Source organism: Podarcis tiliguerta (assembly GCF_965153285.1).
Source record: "Podarcis tiliguerta genome assembly, chromosome: Z".
NCBI classification, from domain to species: domain Eukaryota; kingdom Metazoa; phylum Chordata; class Lepidosauria; order Squamata; family Lacertidae; genus Podarcis; species Podarcis tiliguerta.
Window position 1 is genome coordinate 6,462,215 of NC_139553.1, and position 16,662 is coordinate 6,478,876.

At 42.5% G+C, this 16,662-nt stretch overlaps 1 protein-coding gene across 1 annotated transcript; it reads right to left on the reverse strand.

The window, feature by feature from the left end:
- Positions 1-3,122: 3,122 nt before the first annotated feature.
- TLR4 (toll like receptor 4) lies at positions 3,123-13,784 on the reverse strand. Its single transcript, XM_083422978.1, has 3 exons — positions 13,490-13,784; positions 11,908-12,074; positions 3,123-7,611 (listed from the first exon to the last, which is right to left on the reverse strand). The coding sequence occupies exons 1-3, from the start codon at positions 13,643-13,645 to the stop codon at positions 5,394-5,396; spliced, it is 2,541 nt and encodes an 846-aa protein (XP_083279104.1). The 5' UTR covers positions 13,646-13,784; the 3' UTR covers positions 3,123-5,393.
- Positions 13,785-16,662: the final 2,878 nt, after the last annotated feature.

Here is a 16,662-nt window from a genome sequence, read left to right on the forward strand (position 1 = left end):
GGCAGAGCTTGAGTGCACTGGGGGGCAGAAAGCAGGGGGCTTTGCGCGCCACCCGCAGGGGGCATGGCGTGCATCCCAGAGGCATGGCACGGGTGTGGCGCACATCTTGGGGGTGTAGTGCCCAGCGCAGGGGGGCAGCTGCGATGGCACACCACCGCGATCATGGTGCCAGGGGCAGTGCGCTCCCCCCACCCCCCTCTTCCTCTGCCAGTGGTGCCCCTGACATTGGAGGCAGAACATAGACATCATGCTAGTTTCATCCTCCATGAATCTGTCTTTTAAAGCTATCCAAGCTGGTGGCCAATGCAACTGAAAAATATCAAAATCAGTTAACACAATCTAACAGTAGAAAGAAGAGGGTGGGTCTTAAAACATGTATTTTCCACCCTCAAAGAAAAGAGTAGACATCTACTCTGACTGCCTAGGCTTTGGCAATGGGGCTAATTGCAAGTGAGCTCTGGAAGTACCCATTGTAATATGCCCCTTCACACAGAGACACTTAGACAGAACCCAGGGACTCAATGTATTGGTCAGGAGGGGAGAGGCAATGTCTGACAAGCAGTTCTCACCTCCAGACAAATTGTTTAATGACAGATAGAATCCTTGCTGACATATTTTCATACAGGCATTTTTTTTTAAAAGTACAAAACCTGGAGCACTGAATTTAGGATCCGAAAAATTAGAAATCGAGAGGAACCAAAACTAATGGATTGATCTGTCCCTAGAAAAGAACCCATCTCCCTAGCTTTGTAGCTTCTCATTGGCAGAAGATTTTTGTGGAGCATTCAGTCATGCATGTGTTGTCAATTTGCTGCCAAGCCAGGTATGTGTTAATCTGCAAAAAGCCTAAGCAACTTAAGCCTAAAGTACTTTAAGGACTACCTGAACCCTTTTGTGCCATCGAGAGCCTTCGATGGGGCACTTAGAATCATAAAATGGTAGAGTTGGAAGGTACCCCAAAGGTCAAGTCGCCCAACCACCTACAATGAAGGAACCACAGCCAAAGAACACCAGACAAATGGCCACCCAACCTCTCTTTAAAAACCTCCAATGAAGGAGAGCCCACCACCTTCTGAGGCAGTCCGTTCCACTAAACAGTTCTTACTGTCACAAATTTCTTCCTATTGTTTAGTTGAGTGTTTCCCAAAGTGAGTGATACCACCCCCTGGAGGGCACTGGAACAATCCAGGGGTACTGTAGTAGCCTTGGGTACAATTGGGGGGTGCTGAATAAAAATAAGGGGGCCTAGGCCACCTCCTTCCCCAGTTTTGAAAAACCAATTACACATGTTACATCTGTTGTGTAATGGCACTTACTGATGTGTCTTATTTACAACATCTTTCTTTACTGTGTCATAGGACATAGGTACAAGTATAGAAACATAAAATAATATAAATTTGTCACTGCATCGTTCTGTTTGTTTGCTTAAATAAGGTGGATTTCCAGGGGGCACTGAGTATTTTTTCTTATTCTGAAAAGGGGGTGATAGGCAAAATAAGTTTGGGAGTCTCTGCTTTAGCTAGAATATCCTTTATCATCTTGGTCACCCCCATCTGTACATGTTCCCGTTTGTCAACTACTTATTGTGGTTCCCAATATGGAAGAGGTTTGGTTGGCCTTTACTAGGTATTGAGTGTCTACAGTGGCAGGCCCTGCCCTGTGGATCTCCCTGCTAGTAGAGGTTCAGCAGGAATAAAAAGCAGCATTATTCCAGACAGGCCTTTGAGATGTGAATTTCTTTTTACAAACTTGTATTTATTGATGGTTGTTTTCTTTTGTTTTCTTTTAATGCTTTATTGATTGTTTTATCTTACTGCAATTTTGTGTGCTGCATAACGTCTTGCTGTATTTTTATGAAATGGAGATCTATAACAAATGAAACAAACAAACATTCCCCTGTCCCTACCCCCCAACCCTCCAGCTTGGTCTTCTGAATGTGCTGATCTGCCTTTAGTTGTGTATTCCAATACACAATATGGTCCCAAGCGACTCAGTGTAGCCTGGTTCTGTATTCAGCAAACACTTACCCTATAAACAACACGTCCATCGTAAACTCTTATTATCATTCTCCCAGCTGCTCTCAGGCTTTCAGAACCCCATTATGATAATGATAATACAAAAAAAGGAAGAAGAATCTTAGGACAGTGTGATTTGAGGCAGAAGTATATTTACACTGTGAATTGTTTGTCAAGGACCCACAGAGAGAGGAAGGGGAGGGAGGGAGGGAGAGAAAGATGCCTGTGCAGTCATTTTCGGGAGCAAACTGATTCTCCCCTACCTTTTTTTCCTTAATTTAAAGCTGTAGCTTCTGAAATCCAGGCTAATATTGACATTGTCCTAAGCTTTCTCTTCTTTCCTCAGTCATAAGGACCTTGAGCAATGTCCTTGTTTACTTCACTTTAAGCAGAAAAGAAGATCAGCCACTGGATCAGATCAAAGACCCATTTAGAACAGCAACATGTCCTCAGAGCACCCCAGCAGATCCTTCTTACTGGGACGCCCACAAACAGACCATGGATGCCACAGCACTAAATACCAGATGATGAGGGCAGAGGTGTTGAGCTGGTTAATTCATTGGATTATTCCACTGCACACATTTTGATTAACTTGATTAGCAGATTAAAGGTAAAGGTACCCCTGCCCATACGGGCCAGTCGTGTCTGACTCTAGGGTTGTGCGCTCATCTCACTTAAGAGGCCGGGAGCCAGCGCTGTCCACTGACACTTCCAGGTCACATGGCCAGTGTGACGAAGCTGCTCTGGCGAGCCAGCACTAGCGCAGCACACAGAAACACCGTTTACCTTCCTGCTATAAAGCGGTACCTATTTATCTACTTGCACTTAGGGGTGCTTTCGAACTGCTAGGTGGGCAGGAGCTGGGATCGAAAGACGGGAGCTCACCCCGCCGCGGGGATTCGAACCGCCAACCATACGATCGGCAAGTCCTAGGCACTGAGGTTTTACCCACAGCGCCACCCGTGTCCAGATTAGCAGATTAGAAGGTGATTAATAATAATAATAATAATAATAATAATAATAATAGTACTTATTAAAGGGGGAAGGCTGTGGGTGGCAACAGTCATTTTGGAAGAAGAATTCTACATTTTAGAAGAGGCATTCTCCTTTTCTAATTCATTATGTTATTTATTTATTTATTTATTTATTTAACAGATTAATACAGCGCTGGAATATAATAAAACCTCAGAGTTGTTTACAAAAAGAATATCAGTTACAAGCATTATAAAATAACTATTTAAACATTCAAAACTATTTAAAATCTACAATAAGTTAAAAAGCAGATCAAAACACAGTAAAACACTTCTTTTCAAAAACCTATTTGCTGTAATGAACAAATAAACACTGCCCTTGGGGAAAGTCATATATTTTTGTTTGTTTGTTGTTTATTTCCTGTACAATGTCTCAGGAAGCAACTCTATTTCCGCAAAGCACCTGAATAGGGAACCATTGGTTACCTCCCATGAAACAAGAGTGTGACAGCCATATTGTTGGTAGGGATGGGGACCACGTCTGCTCCAGGCCAATGGCTACATACCCCTCACCAAAAAATAATAATCTTATTCCCTCTTCCTTTTACTAGGCATAGACAGTATAGAACCTTGAATAAATAAAGGAGCCTGTCTTACTCTCTCTCTCTGCTTCCCATTTATTATTGTTAGCAATACACAATTCAACTCATTTTTGTTTCATTTTCAGCAAGTCATGGATTGACCCAGAAGAGGGGGGCAGTTGTGGGGTTTGGCCCATGAGGCAGGAACCAGGGCAGAGGAAAGGTCAGAGCCCTGAGAGATGGAGAAGGGCACACAGGTCATATCACAGGTGGAGGAAGGGACTGTTCAGGTGAGGGATTGGCCAGTGGATGTAGCTTCTGAAATGCTATCCTTATGGCAGGGAAAGGGAACCTCTGGACCTCCAGGTGCTGTTGCACTACAATTCCCATCATACTTGACCACTAGCCATGCTGGCTGGGGCTGATGGGAGGCAAAGTGAAGGACACCGTGTTCCTCTTCCCCCTCTTAAAGATTCCACACCACATACACAGATAATTTCCCCAAGGATAAAGGCTAAATTATTTTATTAGGGTCATCCAACCAGAACATTCCCCTGTTCCCCACCCACTGACCCTGCACATCCTCCAGAATTTTACTGATCAGAATAGTGATAGTGACACCTTGGTAGCATCCCTATTACCATGCCAAGGTCCCTACCCTGCACCCTGAAATATCATTATACACATTGCTGAAGGCTCTACTCTGCCTTGTGCATTGATATACTCAGCAATAGGGTGAATCCCATGAATTTATAAGCCGAAAGTGTGTTTGTTCATCAGAGTAAAGATATACTATGGAGGAGTGAGTGATAATATGGTATCAACAGTTCAAAAATATACCTCAGCAGCTGGGTGTGCAAAACAGTAGCTTCCCACTAAAAGTTCATGTTCATGTTTTTATATCCATGCTAGAAACAGGGAGCCATTCCCTTCCACACACACACATACTAGGGATTTTGGGGAGGGTGCTGAGCCATGGAGGATAAGCAACAGCAGGAGGTAGTGCCCACTGGACTGGTGGGGCAGAAAGCATCTCTAGATAAACCAGAGCATATTACAGGCAGATGGCTCTGTCTGTCCTCTCCATCCTCCTCCCTGCTGAGTTCTACAAGTGGGATAACACAGAGACTGAGGAGGAGGAAGCTGGCAGGCAGTGCTCCCCCCTGGACAGGTTGTAAACCAGAAAGCAGGCAGGTGGGGTCAAGTTGAGGGCTCACAGAGGTTGGTGGGGCCATGCTCCATTTGCCCAAATGGACTAGCACCCACTGAAAACTTATAAATGACACCCCCAAAGGCAAAGAAATGGGGAGGCAAAGAAACATAAATTCAACCAAGTCAAGGAATAGAGACTGTCCCCAGTAAAGAAGGACATTTGTAGTGCATCGCATTGCTTCCCAGATGGAAATTATTCAAGGCTCAATAAAGTAACCCTTCATAACATTTGTTCTCAAACATTGCCTTCACTTGGTGCAGGGAGGGCCTACAATGAGGCAGAGTGAGGCATCTGCCTCAGTTGGCAGATGCTGAGGGGCAGAGAGTGGATGGAGCTGAGAGTGGCCTGCCTTGTACACTTTACGTTTTCCTTCTGCCCTCAACTGCAGTGGAAGTCACTGTCCTTTCACCAGTATTGGAGTACAATTCCACTACCTATCCAGTTGCTTTCTGCATGTGCCTTGGTGGAGGGTACCATCTTGTCCTTTGCCTCAGCCAGCAAAGTGTCGGCCCTGACTTGGTGGCTGGCTCACAGCAACAGAAAAATTGAGATATGGCCCTAGCCTGCTAACATTAACCTACTAACATTAGCTCCAGTTCTTCCTTGTCCATGTTTAACCATTAAGCAAGGCTGACCGCAGCTGTCTCAGGAATATATGCCGGTTCAACTCAGAGTCCCTCCACACCAAATAGGTGTTCCTCCGCAAGTAGCGGAACAGGCCCAACTTCCGCTGCAGAACTGCTCTGTCCGTCCCATCTAGGACAACCCAGATCATACTGGCTTTGCTGTCCAGCAGCTGCCAAGACTGAGCTACTTCGAGCTCAAAGTTACACCATCGGCTCTCCAGGAAGTGACTAGAGACAACAGTGATGACTTTCCGGCTGCTCTGGAAGCCTTGTTTGATAATGTTGGTGATGACAGGCACTCCAGGGATGAAATCACGATAGAAGAAGCAGAGGCGGAAACTAGGCACTCCCATTTCTAGAGTTTCCTCCAACTCCCGTCTCACCCACTCCTGGTCTCTGCTGGAATAAATGACAAAAGCATCGTAGACATTGTCCTCCTCAGCAGAGCGACGGCGTCCACCAAGCAACACTGCCAAATAATACAGGTGAAAATAGTACTTATAAACCAGAATCAAAGATAAGACTAGAACCACAGAAATGGTCATTGAGATAGCCACTGTGGCTGTACTGACACGGCAAGAAGCTAGGTCAAAATTCATCAGACGGGCATCCCTTAAGTGCTTGGGGCTGTGGCAGATCATGTTTTCAACATGCTGGAGGTGGTTCCTGTTCTCTTTGGCCCACTGCAAGAAATGCAAGTTCTCACAGGAGCAATCAAAAAGATTCTGAGAGAGGTCCAGATTCTTCAGGCTGCTGGGCAAATTCTGTAGATCCTTCTCTGTTAAAACAGACAGCTGGTTGCTATGGAAATCCAGGATAGTGAGGGCTTGGAGGTGGACATAGGCCTCTGGATGGAGGCCCAGGAGCTTGTTATGACTGATGTTCAGTTCGCGGAGCTCATGGAGGTTGGCTAGGCTGTTAAGGGAGAGATATTGCAGCCGACAATTGGAAATGTCCAAGATTTGCAGACTGCTGAGGTTCTTTAAGGTGTTAAGCAACTTATTGTTTTCAAAGGTGTTGCCAGCCATTTTCAGCACTTGCAGACTTTTCAACCCACAAAATGTACATTCTGACTGAATATTTGTGTGGGTGTGTGAAATATCAAGGTAGATGAGATTTGGAAGGCACAGAAAAACAGGGAGCTCTCCTGCTCCACTGAGTGTGGTATGTTGTAAATCCATCATTTCCAGTTTGGGGAGGCCATAGCACTCAGGCTGTAAACTGATTCTAACATTGAAGCTAAGATTCAAATACTTCAAATTTGGAACCCCTTTTCTGAGGCAGAGCCAGCAAAGGTCAGCAGTAAGCGCATTCTGACTGAGATCCAGGGTCTCGAGCTTCTGCAGTCCCTGAAAGTCCTCCTCAAATTCAACAAGCTGTTTGGTTCGGGTGATGTGGAGTGATCTTAGCTCCTTCAAGGAAGACAACCTCACTGAAGGCACCTGTCTAAATCTGGAGTCCTTGAATTCAAGATGGCGTATGCTTGAGTTTTCTGGGAAATTTGACACGTCTTTTATGTAGGTATCTACCAGTCGTATAGTGGAGAACTTGTTCAAGCAAAGAGAGAGGCCATCTGTATTATCAACATCACCATTAGTGCTGATGAGAGTTATCTCCTGCAAGCGCATATGACATAGGGCATCCAAGATACCTTTATTGAAAGTCTGCAGCTTCTTAATGTTCCTATATTCTCCTAACACTAAACTGTTGGCATATAAGCCAGTCAGATTCTGAAGACTGGCTTGCATAATGGTGCTGCTCTCAAAGCAGCCTCTCAAAGATAGTTTCTGAAGGTGAAGTCCTGCAATGGCATTTACCTCAATATGTTTTATGTCATTCTTAGATAGCACAAGTGTGAGGTTCTGGCTTGACAGTGCATCCAAATCTCCTACCGAAATGGAAGATATCTTGTTTGCTTGGAGGTTCAAAAACTTTAGAAATAGTAGGCGGGAAAAATATTCAGGAAGCTTCAATGAATCAATGTAGTTGTTTCCCAGATTCAGTTCTTGGAGAGATGTCAATTGTCCAATGGGCAGGTTGTCCAGGGAGTATAGTTCAGTTTGTACAGCTACCAGTCTTTTCAAGGATGTCAAATCATGAAAAGCTCTTGCACCCAGGAAATGGAGAGGATTGGCAGTCAGGATCAAGACAGAAAGGTTACAGAGACCAGCAAATGCATTGTCTTCGATATTCTGGATGTTGCATCTATTGTTGGGAAAAAAGGAGAGAATCTGAAAACAGGGGGCTGCTCATGGGCTCCATGCAGCCATCAACCTCTTTAAGCTCAGGGGCACATTTGGACTTTTTGGGAAATGTTGAGGCTGTCATTCCCTCGGGTTCTATCTCTTACCCTTCCACAAACAGAGAAAATCTGTATGTGCATGTGTACATCCCCCCTTCACTATTCCAGAGTATCTGGGTAAAATTCAGATCCATCAGAATTAATCTGAACCTTGAAAAACTCATAGAGCTGAAAGAGCAACTGGGAAATTATGTCACTCTTCCAAATTCATTTCTTTGTACTTTTCAAGGGAGATAAGGGTAATCCCTGTCACTACTCATGACCAAGGAGCCAGTGACTGGAGGTGGGGGTGTAAAATATTCTGCATCAACAGAAGTATAATGTCCAGATCAGCTGACATCATAGTCCCGCTCTATTCAGCCTTGGTCAGAACAAGCTGGAATACTGTGTACAGTTTTGGGTGCCACAATTTAAGAAGGATATTGATAAGCTGAAACGTCTGCAGAGGAGGGCAACCGAGATGGTCAAGGGTCTGGAACCGAGCCTTATGAAGGAGAAGAGTGAGAGGAGATATGATAGCCATCTTGAAATATCTAAAGAGCTGTCCCAAGGAAGATGGAGCACAAAAATGAGGACTGTCTGTACAAGCAGGCCACCATTTTATTGCACCATTTTATTTTATGTAGGGTTGGGTGGGACCCTCAGGATCATCTAGTGACTAGTCCAAACCCTTGCAATTCAGGAAAACTCCAAAGGGATCACTCCAAAGGGCTTTGGATCACTGCCTTTTCCTCTGCGAGGCTATGCATGGGATTAGTCTAGAGGCTGCAGCTGCAGGGAAACCAACTGCCAACATTTAACACCTGGCTTGGGGGATTTGCACTGGCTGCCATTTGGCTACTGGGCCAAGTTCAAGGTGTTGGTAGTAATGTATGATGCCTTATACAGCCCAGGACCAGGACACTTGAGAGGTTGCCTTATCCCTTATCTGCCCAGCAGATCAGGACTGTCTGTGGGATAATTTAGCTTTCAAACTCAAAAAATCTCAGAAGCCCCCTCAAACAATAAATTTTGTTGGTTGAAGCAGTGCTCATAATGATGTAGCATTATTCCAGATGCATTGTTGTGGTGGGGAGTGGGGTTATTAGTAGTAATAATAATACCCACCAATCTGGCTGGATTTTCCCGGCCACTCTGAGTGGTTTACAGCATATATTGAAACATAGCAAGCTGGTTCCCACTGGCCTGTGGGAGCATCCAATTTTTCCCTTCTATTATGCTCCTGAGATTGAAACACCGTTGAGGTGTGTCATTGTTCTCTTTGAGCTGATGGTTGAAAATTAGCCACGGCTTGTGGTAGTAGCAAATACAGGATCTTGGAGGAGGTTGAATTCCTGTGCCACCACCAGGATTATATACTTCCACACACACCAAAAATTAGTGAAATTTACCCTCACCACAAAGATAAGGCAAGCCCTTGTTTGTCCTGCTCACATACACCTCAACCAACTGTAAGGAGGAGCCCAGTCAGATAGGCAGGGTAGGTAAAGATAAAGGTACTCTTGACCGTTAGGTACAGTTGCGGACAACTTTGGGGTTGCGTGCTTATCTCGCTCTGTAGGCCGAGGGAGCTGGCGTACAGCTTCCGGGTCATGTGGCCAGCATCACTAAGCTGCTTCTGGCAAAACCAGAGCAGAGCATGGAAACGCTGTTTACCTTCCCACCAGAGTGGTACGTATTTATCTACTTTCACATTGACGTGCTTTCGAACAGCTAGGTTGGCAGGATCAGGGAACAAGCAATGGGAGCTCACCCCGTCGCAGGGATTCAAATCACCAACTTTCTGATTGGCAAGCCCTAGGCTCTGTGGTTTATTATATCATAAATCATAATTCATAAATAATGACTCATAATTCATAAAAGCAATTCACAATTCATAATTTATCAGTTATAAATCATGAATATCATAAATATCATAAATACCATGATTCATGAATCAGGAATCAGGAACCATAAATAAGCCACAATTCATAATTCATAATTCATAAATATCATGAATCATAAGTCATATAATAAGTCATAAATTCGGGAATATCGTGAATCCTAAATCATGAACCGTGATTCCTAATTCATGATTCGTGAATATCGTGAATCCTAAATCATGAACCATGATTCCTAATTCATGATTCGTGAATCCTAAATCATGAACCGTGATTCCTAATTCATGATTCGTGAATATCGTGAATCCTAAATCATGAACCGTGATTCCTAATTCATGATTCGGGAATATCGTGAATCCTAAATCATGAACCATGATTCCTAATTCATGATTCGTGAATCCTAAATCATGAACCGTGATTCCTAATTCATGATTCGTGAATATCGTGAATCCTAAATCATGAACCGTGATTCCTAATTCATGATTCGTGAATATCGTGAATCCTAAATCATGAACCGTGATTCCTAATTCATGATTCGTGAATATCGTGAATCCTAAATCATGAACCGTGATTCCTAATTCATGATTTGGGAATATCGTGAATCCTAAATCATGAACCGTGATTCTTAATTCATGATTCGGGAATATCGTGAATCCTAAATCATGAACCGTGATTCCTAATTCATGATTCGGGAATATCGTGAATCCTAAATCATGAACCGTGATTCCTAATTCATGATTCGGGAATATCGTGAATCCTAAATCATGAACCGTGATTCCTAATTCATGATTCATGAATCCTAAATCATGAACCGTGATTCCTAATTCATGATTCGGGAATATCGTGAATCCTAAATCATGAACCGTGATTCCTAATTCATGATTCGTGAATCCTAAATCATGAACCGTGATTCCTAATTCATGATTCGTGAATATCGTGAATCCTAAATCATGAACCGTGATTCCTAATTCATGATTCGGGAATATCGTGAATCCTAAATCATGAACCGTGATTCCTAATTCATGATTCGGGAATATCGTGAATCCTAAATCATGAACCGTGATTCCTAATTCATGATTCGTGAATATCGTGAATCCTAAATCATGAACCGTGATTCCTAATTCATGATTCGGGAATATCGTGAATCCTAAATCATGAACCGTGATTCCTAATTCATGATTCGTGAATCCTAAATCATGAACCGTGATTCCTAATTCATGATTCGTGAATATCGTGAATCCTAAATCATGAACCGTGATTCCTAATTCATGATTCGGGAATATCGTGAATCCTAAATCATGAACCGTGATTCCTAATTCATGATTCGGGAATATCGTGAATCCTAAATCATGAACCGTGATTCTTAATTCATGATTCGTGAATATCGTGAATCCTAAATCATGAACCGTGATTCCTAATTCATGATTCGGGAATATCGTGAATCCTAAATCATGAACCATGATTCCTAATTCATGATTCGGGAATATCGTGAATCCTAAATCATGAACCGTGATTCCTAATTCGTGATTCGTGAATCCTAAATCATGAACCGTGATTCCTAATTCATGATTCGTGAATATCGTGAATCCTAAATCATGAACCATGATTCATGATTCCGTGATTCATAATTCATGATTCATGAATATCGTGAATCCTAAATTATGAATCAGGATTCATAATTCATAATTCATAAATATCATGAATCAAAAATCGTGAATCGTAATTCATGATTCATAATCCATAAATATCAGGAATCCTAAATCATAAGTATCATGAATTGCAAATCATGAATCATAATTCATAATTCATAAATATCATGAATTGTAAATTGTGAATCATAAATCATGATTCATGATTTGTAATTCATAAATATTATCTAATATCATGTTTTTCCGGCCGAGGGCCATATTCCTTTCCCAGCAACCTTCAAGCGGTGGATTAAGTGGTGAATGCAGAAGTAGGGATAGCAAAAGAATGTAAATTTTACCTTCTGCACAGTAGGCCTATTTCTATAGTAGGCCTATTCACATGCCTCTTGCCTCCATCCAAGCAAGCAAGAAGCATTATCAAAGCTTAAGCACACATTGCAGCTATACAAAAAAACTTCTGGAGGGTGGAAAGCAGAGTCATGGGAAGAGTCCCAAGAACCATACAGACATGCCTGGAGACCCCCATCCCAGTAGCTTTATGTAGCAGATGCTGTAATGTTTGCACCAACTGTTGCATTTCCACCAGCTTTGCATCTGTTGTCGTTGGCTCTCAACATGACATGAAGCCAATTGGGCCAGTGGTCTCAGCAATAAAAATACACTACTTTACCTAGTGAGGTCCAGAAACTTTAGTGCGAAGAGTGGTGAGAAATAATTTGAGGTCAGGATTCCCAGTGGGTTGAAGCTGAGATCCAGGCTCTGGGCGGAATTTGGAATATCCGGTGGAATAGCACTGAGGTTCAGCTCCATGCATTTGTAAGTGATACCTGGGATCACCTGAAACAAGAACAGGTCATTTCGGTAAAACTGTGTTTATAAAGATGCTACAGAGAATGAGGAAGACATGCCTAATTGTTAGGAGTGAACAAGCAACAATCTGCACAACAGCGGTCAGTGGAACAAGGCTTACTTTACCTTCTGTCACAGCCATCCCAATGACTTAACCAGGAGGGAGAGTGGGAAGGGCAAGGCAGTAAAGCACTGGGGCAGAAGAAGTGCTACAAACACATCATAGATTTAAAGACATTTAAAGCACATGACTTCCCCTGGAAAATTCTGGGGAAAATAGTTTAGCCTTCACAGAGCTACAATTCCCACCACCCTTAACAAACTTGTCTTCTGCAGGGGAAGTCATGTGCTTTACATCAGGCGCGCTGAGCTGGGCCCCACATGGGAGAGTTGTCGTGTATGCATGATGTCACACGCACAAGACAATGCCCCCCCATAAGGCCACACCTGCTGGGACATGTAGGTGCCTGCCAGGACGCTCTGGTGACTGAGGCGGGTGTGTGTGGAGGGCATAAATCATCCGTCAGCTCCACCCAGTGCTCACCCAAGGGTGACAGGGGATGGCATTCCCCTCAATATTGAGGGGGGGGGTTCTGCCCCCTGCCTCAAAATATTGAGGGGGCTGAAGCCCCATACCCGGCACCCCAGCTTGGAATGCACTTTAAATGTTGTATGCACAGCCTTGCTATTTCACTACAACCAGAATGAATCTGTGCTTTCTTTGGCCCCTTAGAATCCTCACTGATGGGCACTAGGAGAAACTGGGTACAAGAAGGCTTTAATATTTGCATAAACACACACACACCTGTTTCCAACCACTTTGGTTTACAAAAAAAAAAAAAAAACACCTAGCGCTCTGAGTCAAGAGATTCAGAGATATCGGCAGGAGGAGAGAAAAGGTTCCAGATGAAGGCTCGGTGGCAAAATGCCTGCTTTGCAGTCATGGAATCATAGAAATACAGAGTTAGAAAGAACTCAAAGTGTCATCTAGTCCAATCCCAAAGCAATGCAGAAAGTTCTAAATTCAATCCCTGGCATCTCCAGGTAGGGCTGGGCAAGATTCCTCCCATGAATTCCTGGAGACCTCCTGCCAGTCAATGTGGAAATTACTGAGCTAGATTGATCAGAGTGGTCTGAGTCAGTACAAGCCCTACACCCCTGTTTCACAGAGTCAAACCAGTACATTATGCCTTTGTGCGTGCTCACCCCACGTCATGGTGCCTAGAGTATCTAAGTGCAGCTGTGTTGTTCCGACAGCTGAGGCTGAAAATCCTACAGGTGCTTATCTCTCTTCTAATCACAGTAAGAAGGACAATTGACATTAAAAATCAGCTGCTTCACTCTGTCTAATGGCTGGCACTGTCCAGAGGAAACATCAGCTCATATTTCAAAAGCACACCTACCTCCAAGCAGGGGTTGAGGCTTCTGATTATCATCTGGGACTGGAAAAACACAGCCAAAGAGAATGTGATGATCAGTGAAGGGCCGAGGCAACCATTCCTGGGCATCTTCCAGTGGAAAGAAAGAAACACACAGTTTGAAGAGGGGGAAAACAACATTAACAAAAGGAGAGTTGCATCGCCACACGAGGCCTAGTAAGAGCCATGAAGGGTAGAGAGCTGTGTCTAGAGAGACGCACTGGAAGAAGGAAGTGAAATTGAAAACAGAACAGCTCGGTGGCGTTCTCTTAGGCAGGGTTCGTGTTGCTGGTAAATGAAGTTAGGAAGGCATGATGACCACAGAATGCCAAGAGGAAGTTGCGTTTTACCATGTGATTTCCCCTTAGCTGATTAGACAGTGGGTTAAGCTACACATTCTATGGAGTTCTGTCATTCTGTCCTCCATAGTTGTAGGAGGTGCTTCTGAATACCAGGAAAGGAGTGAGCTCTTCTGCTTGAATGCTGTTTGCCCACAGACTTGGCCTCTGTCAGAACAGGATGCTGGACTAGATCACTCGTGGCCCTGATCCAGCAGTTCTTATGTTCTTTCATTATGTACTGTGTTTCTTTCTTCCCTTCCTTTTGATGTATTCTTTAATAAATTTATGTGGTGTATTATTTAACAAATTACGTTTTTAATTCCACATAATTACAAACATACATGAACAAGCATGCAACATACAATGCACTCATCATATTATTCAAATATATTATGTGATTTGTAGATCGCTTCTCAAGGGATTTACAAGACAATAAAACCTCTACAGATCAGTGTGTGTGTGTGTGTATGTGTGGACACACACACACACATAACACATTTGTATATATGAGATCAATTATATAGATATAAATAGTGCTTGAAAGGAGCTAATTCAGATTAACTAACTCACTGAATTGATTAAAAAATCTTTGAATTACACCTGAAGTGGGTGAAGTAAACATGAATTTTGCAATGAAAGTTTTTTTGGGGGGGTATTAATTTCAGTTTTAGTTCAGTAATGTATGTATAGGGCATTCATCATACTTAGCTCTGTGTTTGACTGTGGCCATAGCAGTCAGCATTTCTACCAATCTGAAAAGTGATGTTGCTGTTTAAGCTTAAAGATCATAATTGTTAGAAAAATGAAACCACTTTTCACATTAGACTGTCTCTGTGTTTTGACATTTTTGGGGTTTTTTAAATAGTAAATTTTATTAGTATTTTTCACACAACAACAACAAAAGAAAAATAACAATACAGAAAACACAAAAACAAGCATATGAAAAGCAATTCCAAATCTTACAAATTAATAATATAAACACTAAAAAGGAAAACAAACATTGACTTCCACCAATCCCACAGCACCTCCTTTATCTCTCATTGTGTCTTCCTGTTTTCCTGTTTCAATTATCACCTCTATCCTAGCATCTAGATATAAATCCCTCTTTCTTATCCTTTCACTTCACAAGGTTATTCCAGACTCAGCTAGATTTCTGTCCTCAAACCTTGACTTTTAAGGTATTCCTTTAGGCACTCCCATTCCTTTTTCGCTTAACTTTTTGGTTTTGTCTTATTATATCTGTCAATTTGACTAATTCTAAATATTCTGAAAGCTTAAATAACCATTCTCCCCTAGTGGGTAACTGATTCCCTTTCCAATACTTAGCCACCAGGATTCTTGCTGCAGGTGTCATGTATAAGAAAAATTAAGTTTTGTCGTTTGGAATATCGTCATTTAAAATTCCTAAAAGGAATACCTCTGGCCTTTTACTATATGATATTCTTAGCATTTTCTTTATTTCTTCATGGATCATGCTCCAAAATTTCCCAATTTTAGGGCATGTCCACCATATATGGTAAAAGGTTCCTTTTTGTTTCTTACATCTCCGGCACTTATTATTATATGTTTTATTCATTTTTGCCAGCCTTTCTGGTGCCAGATACCCCCTATGATGCATTTTCATATAGTTCTCTCTTATTAGGTAACATGCTGTGAAATTTATATTTTTTTGTCCACAGTCTTTTCCATTCATTATATACTGAGTGACATTTTTGTTAGTCTTCTTAAGTATATTTTAAACTTTAGAAGAGCAGCTTGTAAAATTTTGAAGGCTGAGGAGAAGATGCTAAGAACCAGGGGAATGAATTGTGAATTTAACTGGAACAAAATTTGTTGTTGTTTATTAAATTTTTATACCATCATTTATTCACAGATCAAGCTGAGTTTAGTCCTTTTTTGGAGAGCGCAAGTTTGACCAAGAACTAAATCCTTTTTGGAGGGGGCAAACTGAAACTGGAACTAATTTCTTATTAAAATTAACTTTCCAAGCACCGAGATAAACAAAAACACAATTTAGAGTAACAAAAGCAGCAACAGCTGCTGCAGGAGCAGAAGTAACAACAGCAAGGCCAGCTCAAGACTCCTGATGTCTTGATGGTGATTCCTGCCCTCATCAGGTAAGAAGAGATTGAACATCAGGAACATAGGGAAAATTAAGATCTTCATTGGAAACAAGGGTGAATATCAAATTGACCGTACCCAGCAGTTGAAGTGGGAATCAAAGGTAGTCACCAGGGATGGGGAGGCTGCTCTGAATTACACCAGGTGGGTGCAGACCCCAGGAGACCCCAGAGGGCAGCCCCCACAATTTCTTCCATAATGGTTGAAGGTGACCAGCAGCACCTTCTATTCACCAAGTGGTGGGCAATGCATTCATTGCAGGCTGGATCTGGTGTCCCAGTGGATGCTGACACTTGAAGTGGTCACCTCACTTTGTCTCATGGGTGGGCCAGCCATATCTATCTAAAACAAAACAGTAATATAATTTTTGCAGTCCAGTTGAGATCAAACCACAAAAGCAGCAAAGGAGAAAGTGGGGTATTAAAAACCCATTTTAAAATGTGTAGGGCTGGAGCTTGCCCATTCTCACATGGAATTGAATCCCACAAATAAGGGGCCACCCCTAAATAGGCCGACTTTCTGCACTCCATCTGAGCAGAAATAAAGGCAGACAAGGAGAATGTGCTAGACACTTTCCCATATTGTTTTTCCAGCCCAATATTTGCTTCTTTTGTCTATTAAGACAATTTCTAATCCCACCTTTCTGCTTTAAAAAAGAACACTCTAGGCAGCTGACAGCAGAATGCTCAAATGAAA

Excerpts from the sequence above, each read along its gene's own strand:
- TLR4 (XM_083422978.1), bottom strand. The coding sequence starts at position 13,645 with ATGTTGTTTTCCCCCTCTTCAAACTGTGTGTTTCTTTCTTTCCACTGG. Across the intron at positions 12,075-13,489 it reads GCCTCAACCCCTGCTTGGAG|GTGATCCCAGGTATCACTTA; the intron begins GTAGGTGTGCTT and ends TTCTTGTTTCAG. Across the intron at positions 7,612-11,907 it reads AAGTTTCTGGACCTCACTAG|ATGCAACATCCAGAATATCG; the intron begins GTAAAGTAGTGT and ends TCCCAACAATAG.